Source organism: Siphateles boraxobius, unplaced genomic scaffold, assembly GCF_051911475.1.
Source record: "Siphateles boraxobius isolate OS27281-9 unplaced genomic scaffold, OSU_SipBor_1 9, whole genome shotgun sequence".
Classification (NCBI taxonomy): domain Eukaryota; kingdom Metazoa; phylum Chordata; class Actinopteri; order Cypriniformes; family Leuciscidae; genus Siphateles; species Siphateles boraxobius.
Genome location: NW_027509219.1, coordinates 28719384 through 28741668, shown reverse-complemented (window position 1 = coordinate 28741668; position 22285 = coordinate 28719384). Strand labels below are relative to the sequence as shown.

Genomic DNA, 22285 nt, shown 5'->3' with positions numbered 1-22285 from the left:
CCTTTTACAATGTTTTGATTTTGTTTTCCTAGCACTGCTCTTTCCAGTCTGTCAGTAAAACTCTGTTTAGTTCCTGTCTCTACACTTCCTGATTGGTTGGCTGGATCAGTCTGATGTGATTGGCAGTTTTGGGTGTAATGCATTACCAAGTAATTAATTATTGTAATTTAATTACTTTAGGGATTACTCTTATTTTTTCTGTAATTTAATTCCAGTTATGTAACTGAATTAAATACTGTATAGACAATAACAATTCTATATAATACAATGGTGGATTAAACAACAAAATTGTAATGCAATACTTTTTAGAGAGAGCAAATAGTACAATAATCTAATTACGCTGTTGAAGATGTAATTGGTAGCTAGTAATTAATGACATTTTTAGAGTAACTCAACCAACACAAGTGATTGGTTAACCGCTTTGAGCATGTCATGTGACCATTAACTGACATCAGAGAACCATGAACATGCAAATGTGTAGTTAAAATCTCAGGGGGTACTTCAAGTAACTATTTTAGCTCAAAGGGATTTGGCTGATGAAAAGAACAGGGAATCCCTGTTCTACACAAACATCTCACCTAAACACTTCAAGAGGAGCTAAAATTGTAACCACGATGTCCTCGATGGAAGGAATGACAGTCATGGAAGTCAGAGAGATCTGCAGTGTCCAGGCGAAGCGCAGGATTACATCTTCTATGATGGCAGAGTAGTAGTAGGCCTAAAAGGAAAAAGGAAGTGACATCAAGACAGTTGGAGGTAACAGATAAATATCCCTGCTGACAGTTATAATAATATCCCTGCTGAAAAAAAATCTTAAACCAACCTAAGCTGGTTTGCTGCACTTGTCAGCAGGGGAGAACAGCTGGCTGAACTACTAAACCAGCTTAAAGGGATAGTTCACCCAAAAATGTTTATATCTGAATAAAAGCCTAAATTAAATCTGTTCATCATATAATGAAATTGTGTCTCTTCAGAAGAATTGGATTAAACAGTTCGATTAATATTGATTTCTTTTATGATCTCTTCATCAACATTTTTGAACCATCAGAGTTTTAGGTGAATTAATGGAGGGGGGAGAAACGTCTCAGATTTCATTAAAATATCTTCTAATTGTGTTATGAAGATGAAAGAAATTCGTATGGGTTTGGAACGACATGATGGCAAGTAATTGATGACAGATTTTTTTATTTTTGGGTGAACTATCCCATTAAGAGCAGCAAACCAGTTAGTTAGTTTGATTATTTTGCTTTGCTCCTTAGAAGGTTTGAACCAACAACACTGTGCTCACCAGAGCAGATCTTTGACCACTACATCACATCCCCCATGATGGACATAATACTGTTTTCAAGATGGCGTATTAAGATGGCAGATTATGTTTTGGCATATCTTACTTTATGTGGGTAAACAATCTCCTCTCTCAAGAAGGTATTCTCGCCTGCGTTGCGGTCGAAAAGACCCCAGTCCATCTTTAGGTCCCAGATCAGCGTGTAAAGTGAACTGACGACTGAAGACAGGACCAGCATGTAGAAAAACACCTCAGCGTCTGCATGTTTCTGATCTGAAACAGAGAAAGTCACAAGTGAATTTGACACTATGTCCACTAGAGGGAGACTGTTTACCATCCATCTTTCTACACTTTTGAGACTGTTTACATTACTAATGCCATTGTGTTTGTGGCTATTAATCTACGTAATTAAAAGGTCATTCACTTTTAAATTACCATGTCAAATACTAGTCTTTTTATATTAATTAAAACAATGGCATGATGACCAAAATGCACTTAGGTTAAAGTTACATGAACAATAAAAAATATTTTCATATACATTTGAATCTAGCCTGCACTTTTTTACTCCCCTTCTTTTTTTACTGATAAAAACTGATACATACATGTGTCCTACTATCTTTACCTTACATCACATTACCTGCTACACTACCATTAAACATTTCTCAGATCAATAGTCAATAAAAGGAAATCAATAGTTTTATGTATCAAGGATGCATTCAATTGATCAAAAGACATTTAAAATGTTTCAAAAGAAAATGTTTCAAATAAATGCTGTCCTTTTGAACTTTATTAATCAAAGAATTCTGAAATGTATCATGGTTTTCGCAAATATTTTAAGCAGCACAACCATTTTAAAAATTGATTATAATAAGAAATGTTTCTTTCTTATTAGCACCAAATCAGCATAATATAATGATTTCTGAAGGATCATGTGACACTTAAGACTGGAGTAATGATGCTGAAAATTCAGCTTTGCCATCACAGGAATAAATGACATTTTAAAATATATTAAAATAGAAAACAGTTATTTTTAATTGCAATAATATTTCACAATATTAAAGTTTAATAAATGCAACCTCGGTTAGCATACAAGACTTCTATTAAAATCTTACAGGCCTAAAACCTTTGAAAGGTAGTATATTTTTTAGCTATTTTTACATTGCTGTTCTCAAAAAATAATATTACATTGGATATAGTTCGACATCTTATCATTTATAACAAGTATATGAAGAAATCTACTTGTAATTTAAGACCAAAATTGCAATACAACCCTTAACATAAATAACCTTGAAGCAACTGCGTTTAATATAATCTGTTGAAAGGCAGAGGATAGAAGCTGTATGGGAAAAGGAATTAGCAACTAATATTGATGATGAGGCACAGGAGAGCATATGGAATCATGCCAAAAGATATTATTTTGCACAGGGGCAATACAATTCCAAAAAAAGAGTAGGCAGAACTGAAATATAAGAATAAGAGCTATCTTGCAGTACAACATTAGAGCATCAGTCTAAGTTAATAGAGGGCGAGACATTTATCAGATAGTGGAACAAGGCAGGTCTCAGGTCAGTGAATGGTTAAATCTCTTAGGCCTCAGACAGCAGACGGTGCTGAATCTGGAACAGGCCCATCCGTCTTAATAAAGCCTTTCACACGCTGCCATCCAGGCGCCAGGAAACCAGCGGAGGACATTTTTCGCCGGAACACATAATAGCCCTGTCCATACTATTTCAGAGTTGAGCTATGAGTGCTCATGCTGAATATGGTGTCCCTAGATTACCCATGATGCTCCAGAAGCTCACCTCAACAAGACACTTTAAGAGTGCAATGCAAGTCTAATCCCTTCACACTGGCCAGCGGCATTCTATAGATGCATCAACATTTGAGCTGATATTAGTCACCATAAAATCAAAATTGACGATTCTTTATTCTTTAATGGAATATTGCAGTATTTATTATAAATTATGTATTTGAGCATATCATTACTTTTTTTTTTAATTCATGTGCCCTCATAATCATTAATCAAAATAACTTCCCCTTCTTGCAGTAACATCTCTTTTATTCTCTGATGACAGTGACTGTGTTTGCTAGTGTGAGGGCGGGACAACCTGTCACTCACATGAGATTGACCAATAGCAAACCACAACCATCCAATCAATTCCAGATGGACAAAATCAAGTCACACTACATTTTTTCTTGTTTGAGAAGTCGTTTCACTAGGATATACAATAGTGAAGAAAAGACTATTGTAACTTCCGTTTCATGCCAACTTTTACAATACACTGCAACATATTTCTACATTTGATGCACATAATTATTATTAGTTTACCTTGACAATACCTTTTGCTCAACCTTACCCAACATCAAAGCTCCATCCCAAGATCATCTATGAAAACTAAGCTGTGAAGATGGATAATTCATGAATCTTCATAGCTTTGACATCTCATCTCTGAGAATATTAATATTTGACAGTCTAGATCTACATATCAATGCATATTTAGTATTAAAAAAAACAGTGTGCACTATGCATGTAAAGTTGAAGTTAGTTAATTAAAACAGCAGTCATTTAACATATAGAAGTCTTAAAGGTACTGTGATGGATTTTTTAAGGAATAAAATAGTAAACTGTATATCAGACTAACCATGATTCTAACATCTAAACCTTACTTCCCTTTTAGGCCTAACATTCTAAGACTTTGAAACACAATGTACAAAAATGTTTCGTTCTTTTTTGATTATGTCCATGGAAAATTGTGAAGTGCTGACACTGACAAAATCAAAAATATACTGTCATGTAATATAATTACATGACAGTATATTTATGTCATGTCAAAAATATAATATGTCATGATATATTGAGTAATCAACTGCCAGTAACAGAGGGTAAAAAGGTGGAGGCTTGCTTTTACAAATTGAACCAATCATATTGATAATGCATCGACATGTTAGTCATGACGATCTTATTTGTTGTGTCTGTCTCTATTCTATAAAAACTGTTGTATTCCATTTGCTGGTGGGATTCTCTGAGAAATGCTTGAGATCCTCTGGCCGTGATTAAAGCATATTCGAAGGCAATGTAGAAGTCTGTCGGTTATTATTGCTGCACAGCAAGTTAGTTAGGGGAGCAAGTTAGAGTTAGGGAACTTGGCTGTAGTCGATGTGTAGACTCGCTGGAGTATAGTTAGGGGACTCGGCTGCAGTCGACTGTAGACTCGCTGGAGTATAGTTAGGGGACTTGGCTGTAGTCGACTGTAGACTCGCTGGAGTATAGTTAGGGGACTTGGCTGTAGTCGACTGTAGACTCGCTGGAGTATAGTTAGGGGACTCGGCTGTAGTCGACTGTAGACTCGCTGGAGTATAGTTAGGGGACTCGGCTGCAGTCGACTGTAGACTCGCTGGAGTATAGTTAGGGGACTCGGCTGTAGTCGACTGTAGACTCGCTGGAGTATAGTTAGGGGACTCGGCTGTAGTCGACTGTAGACTCGCTGGAGTATAGTTAGGGGACTCGGCTGCAGTCGACTGTAGACTCGCTGGAGTATAGTTAGGGGACTCGGCTGTAGTCGACTGTAGACTCGCTGGAGTATAGTTAGGGGACTCGGCTGTAGTCGACTGTAGACTCGCTGGAGTATAGTTAGGGGACTTGGCTGCAGTCGACTGTAGACTCGCTGGAGTATAGTTAGGGGACTCGGCTGTAGTCGACTGTAGACTCGCTGGAGTATAGTTAGGGGACTCGGCTATACTCGACTGTAGACTCGCTGGAGTATAGTTAGGGGACTCGGCGATAGTCGACTGTAGACTCGCTGGAGTATAGTTAGGGGACTCGGCTGCAGTCGACTGTAGACTCGCTGGAGTATAGTTAGGGGACTCGGCGATAGTCGACTGTAGACTCGCTGGAGTATAGTTAGGGGACTCGGCTGTAGTCGACTGTAGACTCGCTGGAGTATAGTTAGGGGACTCGGCGTTAGTCGACTGTAGACTCGCTGGAGTATAGTTAGGGGACTCGGCTGCAGTCGACTGTAGACTCGCTGGAGTATAGTTAGGGGACTCGGCGATAGTCGACTGTAGACTCGCTGGAGTATAGTTAGGGGACTCGGCTGTAGTCGACTGTAGACTCGCTGGAGTATAGTTAGGGGACTCGGCGATTGTCGACTGTAGACTCGCTGGAGTATAGTTAGGGGACTCGGCTTCAGTCGACTGTAGACTCGCTGGAGTATAGTTAGGGGACTCGGCTGTAGTCGACTGTAGACTCGCTGGAGTATAGTTAGGGGACTCGGCGATAGTCGACTGTAGACTCGCTGGAGTATAGTTAGGGGACTCGGCTGTAGTCGACTGTAGACTCGCTGGAGTATAGTTAGGGGACTCGGCAGTAGTCGACTGTAGACTCGCTGGAGTATAGTTTGGGAACTTGGCTGTAGTCGATGTGTAGACTCGCTGGAGTATAGTTAGGGGACTCGGCTGCAGTCGACTGTAGACTCGCTGGAGTATAGTTAGGGGACTCGGCTGCAGTCGACTGTAGACTCGCTGGAGTATAGTTAGGGAACTCGGCTGAAGTCGACTATAGACTCGCTAGAGTATAAATATTTTAGTAAACTAACGTCGACTGTAGACGTTCGGGGATGTCGATTGTAGACGAGACCCAGGTAGAATTAGGTCAGATGCAAATAGAGAAAAGTCTACCACAGTACATGAGCACAAAAAGCCTGTGCAATTCAGAGGTCAGAGAGAAAATAGTCATGAATAAACAGAACAAAAAGCAATTTAGGGTGCAAGAAACATTGATTAAAATAAAATATAAAATAAAATAAATAATGCTACAAACGTAAACATGGTTCCTATAAAATGTTATCCTATATCTGAAACAATACTTTGATATTCAAAATATTTGGGCCATTATATTTTGCTGTAGTATAGTGTATCTTTGGGGCACTTGCAAGATAAATGGATGTATATTAGATACAGTAGGTCTGACAATATGAGATTAACGGTATTGACCAACAACCGTGCCAGTTTTGCCAATGAAAAGAAGTATTAGGCCATCATCGGCCATTAAAAAACCCATATTGGTCAACCACTACTGGTCACACTGAACTTTCGGTTTAACCTCATTAGGACATCAGAAGATTTAAGTAAACATGAACTGTGATGACCCAAACCCATTTCATCCTTTGAACATTGACAGCGTTTTTGTGTCTTTGGTAATAGAGTACAGATTGTGAAATAGAGTGTGTCACTCTCTGCACCTGACCACATGATGGTACAATGACAAAGAAAATAAAAAATAAACAAAATAATAGAATCGAAAGAACATCACGGAGTTTAAAGTTCAGGTATGTAAAGATATTCAATATTGACCACATGTGCTGTGATATTTGACTACATACAGCCATCTCTTGTCAATCATTCCTGCATACTTCATCTGAAGCATATGTATTCTTGGGTACATGTGGTCCACATGAAACGGTTTAAATCTGTGCAATGAAGCCATCAGGTAGGCGCATGTGTTCATGTACACATCTCTATAGCTCTCTAAGATGCTTGTTTTGATCAAAGATCCAGGTCTGATACCGAGGGAGAGAAAAAAAATCTAATCATTTTTTTTGCGGTTAAGAGCTTCATCATTATTCTAGCGATACGCTCACACTGTTCTGTCTCGCCACAGGCAGGCAATTACAGCTCAACCTCCTCTGGATAGTCCATTTTTGTTCATTTCCTCTTATTTTTTGCTCTCTTTCCCTCTCCTCTCATATTTCTCTCTCTCCCCTTTAATTGTTTTTCAGTGTTCACGTAGCATCTTTCCTTTAATCTCTGTTTGGATTTTGATCTGTCTTGTTGGATGCCATTGAGCTCTTCGCAATATAGCTTAAGCTCAGATTTGCATTTCTCATTAAAGTTTAAATTTAATCTTTGAGGATATCGACCCTCTACCATTTCTACAATCAGGACTACAATGAAATACAACACTAAAAACGTGTAACGGGGCTATTGATATGGGAACGGATAAAACAAATACACTTACCAATGCATAAATTGCCATTTCAATGCTAGTGTGCAAGGCAGGCAACAGATACAATTTAGACATCAAGATTTACAAATCACAACAATCTAAATTTGAACAATTAAGCCAAACCATGAGAAAATAGGCTGAAAAAAAAATGCTCTGACAGCTTATCATTACCCCGATCTCAATCTCACACACCTGTTTGGCTCGATGTTAATTTAAACATTAATTATGCTCAGGCATGTTACATTCCTTTGGAAATAGTTTACATGAAAACTAAAATAAATAGAATCCATAGACTCATTTATCAGGGCAGCTTACAGGCGTGAACATCATTTTCATTTAGGGCACAAATGATGGAGGTGATTTCTGATGCATTCATATATTAAACTGGCTCAGTGCCAGGAATGTCTCGAGGGAATCCTAATGAGTGCATTGAATGCATGGTGAGATTGTTGGGTTGAATGGGGCCTCTTTCACTCCTATATCACTGATACAGAGATGTCTCTAATACACACTGAATTCTGGACAGGCTGTCCACCAACATTTGGATATTTCGGAGTAGAATTCTGTTCAACGAAAACATAAATGCAGTGGCGTAAAATGCACCCATGCTTGATATTTAAACACTGACATTCAAGGGAACTACCCAGAAACGACTGTGTGTGCATATAAATAATGAAATGGATGAAACGGCTTAGCTGAGTGCTTTGAGATCGATTTTTGGCAAAAGTTGTCTTTTCCAAGAGATACGGGAAGGCATGGAGGCTGACTGTTTGATAAGAGAAAGTGAGGCAGCAGTCTTCGCACTTCAGATGGATTTCAGTGGCAGAATAATCAGACGGTAATTGTAGATAGAGATGAGGGATATGTCTAGAATCTTAATGCATGCTATTAAACTCTTCAAGACTTCATGTAAAACCGAATGCATGATAATTGCTGCGATTGAATGCAAAATGTGGTGTTTGGCAACATTTTATAAAGCAGGGTGGCTCTTTTTTAAATGCAATAAATGAAATTCCAACCTGTTTCTTTTAGGTACAATTCATCTCTAACATAACATTTAGATGTTTTCTCTTTGTGTTGCTATATAAACCAGTCTCTAACAGACAAGAACAGGCTCATTTTTTTCTTTCTCTGCTTTTCTCAAAATATGCTTTTGTTGCCTGTTCACCTGAATCTGTTGTAAGCAAACAATGGCAGCCAGGTGCTCTCTTTGTACTGAACATTTTACACTGAAGTCAGTGTTAGATTACAATGGCAATTTCCACAGAACAGTAAACATACAATGTATTCAGGATATAAAAAGCAAATATATAAATAAAAACACTGTTTCTTGTATAACCAAATCATTTTTTTACCCAGATTCCCTCGAGACAAAACTATTTTCAAGTGACATTCACCATTTTGAGCACAAACCTTCAGAGAGTTTTGTTTTTCAAGCTAATTATAATAATTATAATTGTAACATGCTTTGATATGTGAATGTTCTGGTCGCATGGTCACGTGATGTTTGCAGTTAACTGCCGATTGTTTGTTTTTACCTTTGTGAGTTCTGTAGAGGGCTGCAAATGTGACCACAAAGAAGGTGGTGGAGTATTTCCCAGCATTCACCAGGTGAGGGAAGGCCCTTCTGGTGTCACGGTAACGTCGCAGACACTGAACAAACCGCAGCCAGGCAGGCAGACAGTGGATGATGGCCCGAATTCCATAAGAGTAGCTGTTGCACCTTTCATCACCTTATTCCGGAGGAGAAACTTATGAATGCATGTTGATATTATCAAGAATATTCTCTCAATATTGCAGTAGAGTAATATTAAAACATATCCCAACATACTGGATTATTTGTATGTGTATTTCTACAAATTAAATGATGATTTTATAATATAGTTCAGGGCCCAACAATTAGGATTTTGTCATGCAAAATACAGTAAATTTTACATGTATACACAACATTATTAAATGAGAAAATTGTAAATTGTGCTAAGTAATTCTTACTAAAAAAGAAAAAAAGTTTATAAAAATGAACACATATTTTAACAAATATTTTTTGTTATCATATTTGCAACTAAATTACAAAACCTAGAACTAAAACTAAACGTATTTATCATATTTGCAACTAAAAATCCGATCTACTCATCTGACCAGGCCAGCAGAAAAAAGCCATAGTGTTGAGCCCTGTTGCTCACTTTCACTTTCTCTTGGTCTCTCTCACTCACTTTCCATCCTTTTCTTTCTCAGTATTTTCCAGGACTGAGCTGGTGTTACACATTTCTGCACCATTAGACAGCCGCTGATGTTCTGAATTTCCCGGTCCATTTCACATAAACTCCACTGAACCTGAAAAACTCCTATCTGTGCTGACACGGCCTGTGCAATCTTAATTGATATGCAAGCGCAGCTAATCGTAACCACCCATTAATCTACTGTTACATACAGTATAAGGTTGAAATTGGGATGGCTTAACATGAATGACTCTGTCTGTCAAAACTTGAATCAGTACATTAGATTGCTTCATTCTGTATCAATTACCATATGTAGCGGGAAGTAAGCCGCTACGATCTCCCCACTGCAGCTCCATGCTGTAATAACAGACCAGATACTCCAGATCTGTGAGCACAATGACCAGGGAATTGAGTTGATCCGCCAGCCAGAAGTCTGCAAACTCCACTCGGTGGAACGGGGCAGTGAACACACGGAACTGAGAAAATACAAACACAGGAAATGTGAATCATAACTATTCATACTGTATACAGTACATAAATTATAATCATTGTGGACAATAATAAACCGCAGAAGTCATCTGAGGTGCTTTTTCTCTCAGGATGAGGTGCTTCATGTAAAACATAGTGAACTCTATGAGACAGAGAGCGAAAGTCTTAATGAGAACTAAGCTGGCTGAAAGCAAATCAATGGGGTTTTTATTGTCTGATGATCTGCAATATCAACTCATTGACCTCACCAATAAAACACACTTAACTGTCTGTTATATGTGAGGATTGAGTTAGATGTGTTGCACCATTAATCCAGCACACTGTGCCTCACTTAGAAACGCATGACTACACATTTAGAAATCCTATCCAGCTGCCTAAGATTGAGAGATGAACATGAAAAAAGTAATAACCATTTGTTAATGCCAAAATAGGTTTTATGCCATGTTGAAGTTAAACTGTACCAGTATCTTTGCCTTCAAATTCAGAACATATTATTAATAATGTTAATATTTCAAATACAAAAAAAAGTTGCATAGTTACAAAAGAACATAATAATATATATACAAATATATTTAAAAAAGTAATTTAATTTTGATGACAAAGATGATAATTTTTATGCATGCACAAAGTCTTTCAACTTTAAAATTACACAATTATACAGTAAATAAATATATAATGTGAAGATAGATAGACATTGTTTTTTAATGTTATTCTGTGGCACACTCTATGCCATGAAATGAAATGTTCCTCTCTCAGCCTTCGGGGCTGTGCTGACATTTCCCAGCAACATACTTTTGCACTACACCGATCTATGCCATCATTCTCTTGAGGCTCAAATGCCAGTGAAAATCGATTTCTCCCCACACAAACTCTGATCAGTTATTTTTACCAAATGAAACAGGTGAAGGCAGTCCACAAAAAATGCTTTTAAGCATACAGGTCTGGATGTGAAGTACATTTCAAGGTTATACAGCTGTTTGTGCAATGCACAGCTTGAGTGTGACAGCGAGTTTGAGCTCTGGGAAGAAAGCCACCCACTGTTTGGCCATCAGTATGTGTCGGTTTTAATCTACAGGAAGTGTGTGTGTGTGTGTGTCTGCGTGTGCTCTAAGGAATAAGGCTCCAGTCTAGGTCAATTAGATGTAGGGAGGGCAGTGAGACAGAGGCAGGCGGCTGCTGATGGCTCCATCTCAATAATGATTGCACAGGCACAGTCTTCACATCCGCATAGATAGAGCAGCAATCTATTTTCCCTCACCTCACACAGAGACACGCATAATCGCACTTGTGTACACACACATACCTCATATTTTTTTTAAAAAGGAATTGATTTTTTCATTCAGCAATGACACATTCAATTGATCAAAAATGATCAATTTTAAATAAATTATAATAACTATTTCAAATAAATGCTGCTCTTTTGAACAAAGAATCCTGAAAAACATATCACAGTTTACACAAAAATATGAAGCAGCACAACTGTTTACAACATGGATGTTTCTTGACCATCAAATCAGCATATTAGAATGATTTCTGAAGGATCATGTGACACTAAAGACTGGAGAAATGATGCTGAAAATTCAGCATTGCATCACAGGAATAAATTAAATTTTAAAATATATTAAAATAGAAAACAGTTATTTTAAATTGTATTAATATTTCACACAATATTATCGTTTTTACTGTATTGCTGATCAAAGAACTGCCACCTTGGTGAGAAACAGACGTATTTCATAAAAATGCCCCTGTATCACATAGTGCTATAAAACAACACAGGATATGAAGATTTGGAATGCTGTTTGTAACCCACTTTACTTGAAATCTGACACATTTCTAAATTAAACAGGATATTTTGGGTGGAACTTTTTAAAATTCATCTGGAACTGATTGGATCATGAAAACTAGGCATTGCTATAATGTTTTGTTGCTATTAGAAAGGTTTCACGCATGTGCTGAAAAGATTTGTCTCTCACCAGAAGTTTGATGAGCCAGAAACGGGATTTGTAGTAGGCGGTTTTGAAGGGGTTGATGAGGAAGAGCAGCATAAAGCCATAGAGGATGAGGGGGTTCGCCTGCATAGGGAGCCAAGTGTAGTCCGCAAACAGACAGGAAAGGATGCTGAGACACCACAACACCCCCAAAAACCCTGCGATCTACAGCAAGAGAAAAGAGGAAAAGATTAAACTGAACATCAAGATTTTCAAAACTTGGAAGATTTCTTTCTTCCTTCCTGTTATTTCATCTGTCAAATAAATGCTGTTCTTTTGAATCATGGTTTCCACAAAATATTATTTTCAACATTGATAATAATAATAAATGTTTCTTGAGCATCAAATCAGCAGCTTAGAATGTTTTCTGAAGGATCATGTGACACTGAAGACTGGAGTAATGATGCTGAAAATTTAGCTTTACCATCACAGGAATAAATTACATTTTAAAACCCAAATATTTTAAATTGAACAATTACTATTTTGATCTTGGCAAGAATAAAAGACTTCTTTCAAAACTATTAAAAAATCGTACAGACTCCGAACTTTTAAACGGTCATTTATACAGAGACTTTCTGTAAAGTTTTCTTCTCACCTCAAACAGATGCTGATGTGAAAGATTGTTTCGAGGGTTCAGCTCAAAGATCAGCACATGATTGACACCCGCCTGCCTCCAGCCATAAGTGTTAATCCCCAAGAGAAAGAGAAACTGAATCAAAAGGAAACCGCCGCGGTAGATGCGCACCAGTGGCCAGATGTTCTGATTACGAATGAAAAAAGCACCTGAGAGGGAAAGATCAATCACACAGATGTATAAATTACTGCACTGTTCTATCATGAATGTATATTAGCAGAAAGGCTAGAATTTATACACTGGATAAGATAAAGATAATCAGGTATAGTTGGTATGTTGGTCTGAGTGTGCAACAAGGTTAAAAACTGTACCAGTAAGGACGAAGGCGACAGCTAGGACCATGAAGATCCCACAATACAGTCCCACACGGAAGGTGGTCCAGGCAGGTGCAGGCTGAGGTTGAGGAAAAAACAAAACTTGATCAATGCAATCACATTCAGGAACACAAGTAATGCATCTCAGTGCAGCTTTTCTATTATGCATTATTATTTAACTTTGCATTAGCAATTGCACATGGGCAAATATTAAAATAATGGTATATTTTAAGCCATGGCAAATTAACATTTCAAGTTGAGTGCGTTTAAAAAAATAATTAAGTAGATGACTTCAACTCAAACAACCTGGATGCTTTTAGTTTTACATGCGCATACATTTTTACACTTACGTCATGCAAAGTACAGGGGGGGCAAATAAATGATCCCAATTAAATGTAAAGCAGTATTCTATTCCTGCAATGTTTTGTACATGATGTTCCAGGCAAAGGTATATCTCTCCACCCACACTGCCTTTACAGGATTTACACAACTGTTACTGACCTAGAACTAAAAGTACTGCATTAAAAGAGACGGCAGATACTTTTTTCACATATTTTTCTTGGCTATCATGCTATTTTTTGACAAGCATGTTTGTTGTTTCCTAGGGGTTTTGCTTGAGTGTTTTGTATTTATAACTAAAATATTATACACAGACTTCATTGAAAGTCACTTTGACATATAAAATATCTTCGATTCAGACAATATTAAAGGTTAATCAAATATTTAATACAGAACACTCTTTTGGCCAGACTTTACAGTCACATAGACAATGATGTATGTGTAAAAACAATATAACAGTCAATAACATCTTATTTTTCATTAAAATGATTTCATCATATAAAGCGATTGAGTCTCTTCAGAAAGTTTGGACTAAACCGCTCAATTCATATGGATGAGTTTTACAATCTCTTTATGAACTTTTTGAAGCGTCGAAGTTGTAGTTGCGTTACTGTTGTCAATGGAGACGTACAACTCTCAGTTTTCATCAAAAGGATCTTAATTTGTGTTCCAAAGATGAACGCAAGTCTTATGGGTTTGACATGAGGGTGAGTAAATTGAGACAGAATTTTCATTTTTGGGTGAATTAACCCTTTAAAAGCTCTGAAGATAAACAAATAGCATCCAGTTGAAAGTCTGAGGTGTGCAATCACTAGGTTACACAATTTCTTTTTTTGTATATGTGAGTTTCTTTTGTCACCTGTGCTGCTCCAAGAGGTGGAACCCTCAGCCTCTTCATGGCCTTCTGACGGTCACCACCTTCCAGCTCTGTGGTCACCAGAGCCTAGGCACACGAGGGTCAAAGGTCAGACAGCACACTTTAGCTTGAAAATTTCTGATTTTAAGCTTCATTCTAATGCACTTTAGGGGTTTAAGCATCACTTACAGCAGCTACGGGAGTGTACAGTAACACCAATAGAATCTGATTATCTTACGAGCAGGAAGTCAAAAGTCTAAACGTGAAGACAGGCAGTCTACCTCGGTCTCAGAGATGAGCTGTGTGATCTTCTTACAGGTGTAGAATGGAGCCACCTCCACGTGCGCCACACGCCAATCGGCTCCACGCTGTGTATCCAGAATCTTATCATGTTTCTTCAGAATCTTACGGAATCCAGTGAAGTTCAGATTCTGTATGAGGTTTGGGTAAACCAGAATATGAAATTAAGTTACACATCTAACAACACAGAGAAAAGAGCAATCCTCTTTTTCTATATGTTGAGACAAGTCTACTCATTTATTTATTATTGCTATTTTCCACAATTTAGTATAATGTAATAAAATAATTAGACATTTTAGAGAAAAGTCATGAAAACAAATGAATATTCCAGCTCTTCGCTCTGGAAATCTGGTGCATCCTGGGATATTTTGTACGTTTTAACCGTATTAAAGCAGTCCACATGTGTGCTAGATACCTGTTGACTACTTTTCCTTCACTATCCATTTACAATTCACTTTGTAAAGAAATTCACAAGTAAGCACAACCAATATTTGGGTATGAAATTTATTTCAAGAATTTAATCGTAAACCTTTAGATCAGGGTTTTCCCAACCCTGGGAACTGGTTCATGAGTTAATGAAAATAATTGATGTAAAATAAAATAATTTGAAAATATAAACAAATCAAAATAAGACACTAAAAAAAGACGAAATATTTTATTGGTTTACCTGCATGTCATGTAAACAAACATCAGATGTGAATGTGTAATTAAATTGGCCAAAGAGGTTTGACTGACAAAAAAATTTGGGAAATCCCTGCGTTAAAATCATGAAAAACACAAATTAAGTCAACTGTTTCCAAACTGATGGAAGCTTGAAGAAATATGGACAAAAAAGAATATGGAAATAAGTATAACATTTGTAAAGTGCACAGGAATGAAGATAAAATGAATGAAAAGCCAGCTGAAAAGAGCAACATATGTTGAGCTTTGAGTGCACGAGCGGTGGTCTCGTCAACAGAAAAAAAAGAAGAAGTGTCAACAGAACCAGTCAGGAAAAGGTCAACTTTCAGAAGAGGAGACGAACAACAACAAAAACATGACAAATTTCAGACCTGGTAGTTCTGCAGGAGAATGAGGCTGAGGTAGAACTCGCTGAAGGCCAGCTGCAGGTCTTTGATGTTGCGATGTTTGTTGCGCTCCTTGTTGGACAAAGGCAACACCGTTTTGCGGCGACTGCGCAGCCCTGGAGCGTTGCTCTCTCGCTGGGCATCCAGAGACGACTGCAGCTCATTCTGCAAAGTTGCGAATCGCCGCTGCGCTTCAGCCAGTTTCTCTGTGAAGATCCAAAAAGAGAAGGAAATATAAATAAGTACGCCTTATTGATGATTATTATTTTATTTGATTTATGGTCTTTGAGAACAAACAAAATAGCAAACAAAAAACCCTGGGTGTACGCCAGGACGGAAAAAGACGATCTTGAAATGCATTAAGAACTATGTCTATTGAGGGACGTAAAGTCTGCTTGGCTTAAAACCCTGGAATGAGATGCACCAGAATCCATTTTGCATGATAAATAAATCCCTCAGTCTACCCATCATCTGGAAAGTAAAGCAGACAGATTTCCTGTCAGAGATGAGCTTCTTCCTGTAAGGATGATATCTCAGACAGCATTATCCGTGCTGGCCTGTGTCCCAGAACAGTTTGGTGAATAGGAGCTTGCTCGTCCATCTCACTTTCAGAGGAAGGAAGTGGGTATTAGGTTCAACAAGTAAATACTGGGAGCGTATGGGCTATAACCCTCAGGAAGAGAGGTCTGAGTCCAGGCTGAAAAGGAGAATGAGGAGATCTGCCACACTTTGTATCTACAAAGCTCACTTGTCCACTTTCTCAGGGATTTCTTCTAGAACTGCAACATTTTCACTGGTCCCAAAACTAAAAAATTATAAAATGTAAAATTTGTATGAAAGATCCTAATTTTAAAAAGTTCTTAATTTAAAAGCACATATTATTTAATTTTTTTGTTTATATTGTTTAAAGAATATTATTTATTATTTATATTCTTACACATAAATGTAACCTTTTTTTCCTTGAATGTTCTGGTTTTCTTTACAAGAACAGCTGACAATTTGGGTAACACTTTACAATAAGGTTTCATTTGTTAACATTAACAACATTTGTTAACATGAATGAAAAAATATTTCTACAGCATTTATTAATCTCAGTTAATGTTAATTTCAACATTTACTAACATGAACATTAAAATCGAAAGCTCTATCTGTTAGCATGAGTTAATGAACCTGAACTAACATGAACTAACAATGAACAGTAGTATTTTTATTAATTCAATGTTAAAAACATTAAAGGTGGGGTATGTGATTCTCTTTTTTGTCCATTTTTTTCAAAATAACTTGAAATCCTATTCCTAACCCACTTACAGCCACTGAGTTAGAAGCACTGAAATGAAAATTAAGCAATTTAATCATCTGTGGAACGGGCAGGACTCGAAAAACTCCAGCCAATCATTTCCAAGACCACCTGGAATCATTGGACAGTAAGTTCGTCAATCAAACGGTCGCACCACACACCCCTCCCCCCAGCACGCGTGACCCCCTTCGTGCGCATACTCAAAGCTCATGACGCATGCGCATCTCGTCAGTAAAGCCGGTTCCATGATCAGTAGTAAATCGTCATTACAATCTCTCGCGCATCTGAGTTTTCGCTCGTGCATGATTGCGCGTCAATGTTCTTCGAATGGGTGGAGTCAGAGCCAGCCTTGGAGGAAAGAAGGTAGGACCATTTGAATTGTGTATTTTCAAAATCTGCCGGTCGTTTTCCAAATCACATACCCCACCTTTAATAAGTACTGTAATGTATTCCTTACTGCTACGGCAAAACATTTCAACCAATTTTTACAGATGAAACCAAGGCAATCACAGGTCAAAACATGATTTATGTTGACAAACAGAATTTGCAAACAAATGTCACAGACAAAAATTGCAAAGCATTAAAAATGCATGTCCATAATAATAATAAAAAGCTAGATATATCACTGGCTGATATAGGGAATGTCCAGAATAAACATTGGCTGTGAATAGAAGATGTGTCCTTAGGATCAAATGAACGGCACAACCTCGTTTTCTTTCATGCCAATTTAAATGGTAGTCTATAATAGTCTGAATAAGTTCTGTGCTTCTGCAGGCTGAACGTGGCTAAGATGGTGCTAAGAATTGATGTGCTTAGCAGATCTCGTCCACTGGGACAGAGACTGCATGTACTGAAGGATTAGAAGCTATGTTGTTAATTCAGGACGACTCAGGGGGGAGGCAGGGGTCTCGGCCATAACACAGTCAGGGTCAACTAGACAGAATTAGTTATAGTGCTGTAACAGCGGCTGCCATCCTAATATTAATTTCAGTTTCTAGTTCATCAAATATGAGAATGCCTTCCATATCACTACATAAACCTTGAAAACAGGGCTGTGTATGCATGGACAACATTATCTGCAGAATTACATCATATATTGGCTAAATTAGCATTTATGTTTTTATTGACATCTTTCCTGATTTATCGTGTACTACTTTCTAGTGAAGGAAACTTTATCTAATTTTGCCCTTGTGGAAAAACATCCATGTGTTTTTCCAAAAGGACAAAATAAGATAAAGTATGGGGTCAGAGATTTTTCCAGCTAAGTGGACTTGCCAGCTTTCTTTGGCTGGGCAACTCGATTAGAGTTTATTTTGGTTTGACCGTCAAACCTGCAGCACTGAGGTAGTGAATGATTTTCAGTGGCAACTGGAGGATGAAAAGACTAAACCAAGATTATAAGCAGAATGAATGCTTTCCTTTCATGTTAAATTATTAATGTGCGTCTGCGTCTCTGTTTCAGTATAAATGCTGATCCCTCTGTCGCATCTCATTTTGAGATTTTAATTTTGAGCAGAATTAGCTATTGTTATATTCTCATTTATGATGCATGCTAACAATGCATCAACATGCAAACAAAGCGTTACTAAAATGCTTTTAATTTATGTCTGTTCTATCCACTAACCAGCCACTAGAGGCAGTAGAGATCAGACATTCTTTTTGCCCTGAAGTCAATGCAACAACACAGCTTGCAGTGTGCATTTATTATCAGTCCAAACATAGTTCTATTCCCCTTGACGCAAGTTAAACCGACTATGGCAGGCATTACATATTACATCATGTTCCCAAATAGTGCTGTACACCCTGACCTCATGCACAGGGAATCCCTTGACAGCATTTAGCAGGCCACTGCAGTTTAACCACACACAGTAAAGTTTGTTTCCACTTGTGCCATTTATGGGGTTACAGAGAGAATGCAATTATAGTAGCCAAACAGTTAGTATTATTTAAAGTTAAATATTACCGATCGTTAATGCTGAAAAAAAGCTTTCTTGTAATCCTCAAAAAAGTTCTATGACTGATTGATGGATACATGTACTTTTCCTGGAGAGATTGTTAATTAATGTATTGTATGTAAATTCTGTTACAATGAACGCTGTTCTTTTGAACTTCATAATTTTTTATCAAGGTTTCCACAAAAATATTAAGCAGCACAGCTGCTTTCAACTTTGATAATAATAAAGAATATTTCTTGAGATCCAAATCAGCATTTTAGAATGATTTCTGAAGGATCACGTGACTGGAGTAATGATGCTGAAAATTCAGCTTTGCCATCAAAATTATAAATTACATTTTAAAATGTATTAAAATAGACAACAGTTATTTTAATATATAAAATACAGTTTTCATGGCATGCATAGAAAACAATACCTGAATAGAATGTGTTGATCTTGGAAAGCTCCTTTTCGCATGTCTGAAAAAACTTCTCCTCAAACTTGGCATAGTACCTTTTGACGGTGTCTTCATCTGTGACTGAAAGACAAAAAATACAAGGTGTAAATCTATGTTCATTTTCATATTGAGCAGTGGGCACTAATCTACTCACACTAGAGATGTCCACATTACCATACACAGCTTCATCTTTATACAGACTCTTCAAGGCCAGAGGGAGTTATAAAACGAGTGCTTTGAGCTTTAAACAACCAGTCTAAATTCCAGATTTCAAATGCAATATAAGCATGTTTGTTAAAATGTACACAATAAAAGTTGATAAATATTCAAGGTTTAAATATGTTTTACAGTGCAGATGTCATTCTGCTGTCTTTTTATATTCAAATATGAAAATTAAAACAACTGATTGGCCACAAATTCCAAGATATTTTACGCCTGTGTATATTGTGCATAGTACCTGTCACTTGTCCATTTATGTAACACTTTAAAAATCAGCAAAAGGGTTATATAAATAAAACGTACTATGAAATGTATTAATCCATTTGCTCCATTTGAAGTTATCTGTTGTTCACACAAGTACGAGGCATCTATGCTCACTTTGGCTAAACAGAAATGTGTCCCTTTGCAAAATCAAACATTCACAAATAAGAGAGCCCGACACTATGTGACAGGGGTGCAAAACTCAGTTCCTGGAGGGCCATTTTACAAGATTCTTTGTATTTGGGAAATTTACTAGCAATTTCTGAGTGAAAATTCTTTCCACACTAATTTTGTTCCCAATGTGCTTTTGAAGATTTACAACAAAGAGCGAGAGAAATGACCCAGGATGAACTCTGACCCCTTGCGTCTCTCTGTGTGATGTATAGCAAAGAGAGAAAGAATAATTCTCTACAACCATGGACACCCGTGCTGTTCCCCTAACAGACACACTCAGCCCACATATAACTACGAAGCAACTTCACCACATTTCCAGTGTTCAGCATAAATTGGTAACATCTTAATGCACGTCCCTGGTGCTGCACAATTCATCCATGCATGTTATTCTAAAGAATAAAAGTTTGTGGTAACACTTTGTTTTAAGGTGACGTAGTTACACGTTACTACATGCACTTACCAGTAATAACAGTAAATTATGCATAATTACAAGTAACTAACCCTAACCCAACCGTAACTCTATAGTAAGTACATGTAATTAATTACTCAGTACTTATTTGAGGAAGTACAATGTAACTATGTCCCTTTCAAATAAAGTATAACCGAGTTTGTTTTTAAAGTCTTCCATCAAAATGTAACAGTCTACAAACATATAACTCCTTGTCTTTTCTGCTGATGATAAAGAGAGACTCCTGTGTGGGCAGGGATAAACAATAAAAACTATCATATAACATTCACAATCCAATCAAATCCCTATGGATAAAATCCATTTTCCATTGAATATTCAGTGCCACAAATGTGTCACATCACAAACATTAAATAAGACATACAGTTTTATGTAACTTTTAACAATATGGCAACAAATAGCACAGATTGTTAAAAGTAAAGCATGTATACTCATTATTCCTACGCCCCATGACGCTTTGCGCGAATTATGGGTGTAACTTCCGTTTAGCCGTAAACAATCAGTGAAACACTAGCTCTATGGACGCAATAAAATATATATATATATTAAACAATGACATTACATATTCTACTCACCCTTCAACCATTGCACATTAAAAGGACAATTAAAGTGTAAAAGCATCAAGGTACTTTCAACAGACCATGAATAATCTCAAAAGTGTGAATCTTTCCACAGCAAAATCGGACGGTTAAAATATCACTGTGATCATCTGTATGTAACATACGTTGCCTTAATATATATATATATTTTTATATATAGCTACTTCAGCATTGTGTGATACTATTTCAAAGTGATTTCAGTCATTTTGACCGATAATAAATTGTATTTACCTGTGAAAAGAAACTTGGAAAGAGACGTGAGGATTTTGGGAGGAATAATTAGAGATTCTTCGTGCATTCCAGTAAATTATTAATGGCATATATCGTAAATTAAACCGTTGAGAACAGACCACAAATGTGCAGTAAATGTTGACAATTTTCATACTATTACAGCAGAATGCAAAAGGAAAAAAGAAAATAATCATGAGGAAAAGAATGAAGACTGAAAAGAGCTCTTGCCATAGATATTCTTATAACATTTCACGTTAAAATACCAAGTGCTACAATATTCTCATGTTATTCTTAAATAAAACATGAAAGGAAACTGATAGCTCATTTAAGTCAAACTGACGGATAAGCTTTAATTGTAGAGCAACCTTATTATTTGAAATTATTCGTTTCAGTCTTTTTGAATGAAAGTTCATCAAACCGGAAGTGCCACCCATAATTCAAAACGCAGTAAGCTCGTCAGGAATAAGGTGGATACTCATTATGTTTCTGTTGTCACAGTAACAGAGGAAGCCATGTGTAATGTCTTTCCTGGTGTCTCCCTACTGTTTAAACCACGACAGCCCTCGTTAGCCTTACAATGCCTTTATGCCTCTGTCATGACGCGGACACAAAGGAACATGACTTCAGTAAGAGATAGACTTCAGAGAGGAGAAAAAGACCACACTGGAAAACAGTAAGATGTGCTACGTCATGTCTATATTGATTCTTGCCATTTTGTACGTATGCAAACACAATATAGGTGAAAGTGTGTGTGTATCAGTATCAACAACAATCAAACCCACCACCTTGGTGTCACTAGAGCCATGCTCTCCCAAGAATAGGGTTGCAAATGGGTGGATGAAATTTCCGGTAAATTTCTGGAAACTTTCCATGGGAGGTTAAGCTGCATGAGGAATTTTGGAAATAGCCCAATTTGGAAACTTAATGGGAATTTAGGGGAATTAAAGGAAATTCTTTGGAAATTTGGGTAATTTGTTAAAACTATAATTTGCATACAGAAATATAAAAATTTTTTTGGTCATATTCAGACATGCATGTAAACTAATACAAATTTTAAAAAATGACATTTTTGATTTATCTGTCAGTAGAACTTTAATCGATTCTTTCATTGAACAATAAAAAACATGAATGTTCAATAAAATACCCCCCCCC

The 22285-nt window shown here is 37.1% G+C and overlaps 1 protein-coding gene across 1 annotated transcript in view; it reads right to left on the bottom strand.

The window, feature by feature from the left end:
- The window catches only part of xpr1a (xenotropic and polytropic retrovirus receptor 1a), a 76975-nt gene that overhangs the window by 4690 nt on the left and 50000 nt on the right, over nucleotides 1-22285 (bottom strand). The window contains exons 3-13 of the mRNA XM_077222674.1: nucleotides 19163-19264; nucleotides 15481-15701; nucleotides 14410-14559; nucleotides 14132-14215; nucleotides 12931-13012; nucleotides 12581-12768; nucleotides 11971-12150; nucleotides 9816-9984; nucleotides 8828-9022; nucleotides 1392-1558; nucleotides 579-718 (exon numbers count right to left, since the gene is read on the bottom strand). Of these exons, the coding sequence (XP_077078789.1) occupies nucleotides 579-718; nucleotides 1392-1558; nucleotides 8828-9022; nucleotides 9816-9984; nucleotides 11971-12150; nucleotides 12581-12768; nucleotides 12931-13012; nucleotides 14132-14215; nucleotides 14410-14559; nucleotides 15481-15701; nucleotides 19163-19264 (1678 nt within the window). The remainder of the gene's footprint in view (nucleotides 1-578; nucleotides 719-1391; nucleotides 1559-8827; nucleotides 9023-9815; nucleotides 9985-11970; nucleotides 12151-12580; nucleotides 12769-12930; nucleotides 13013-14131; nucleotides 14216-14409; nucleotides 14560-15480; nucleotides 15702-19162; nucleotides 19265-22285) is intronic.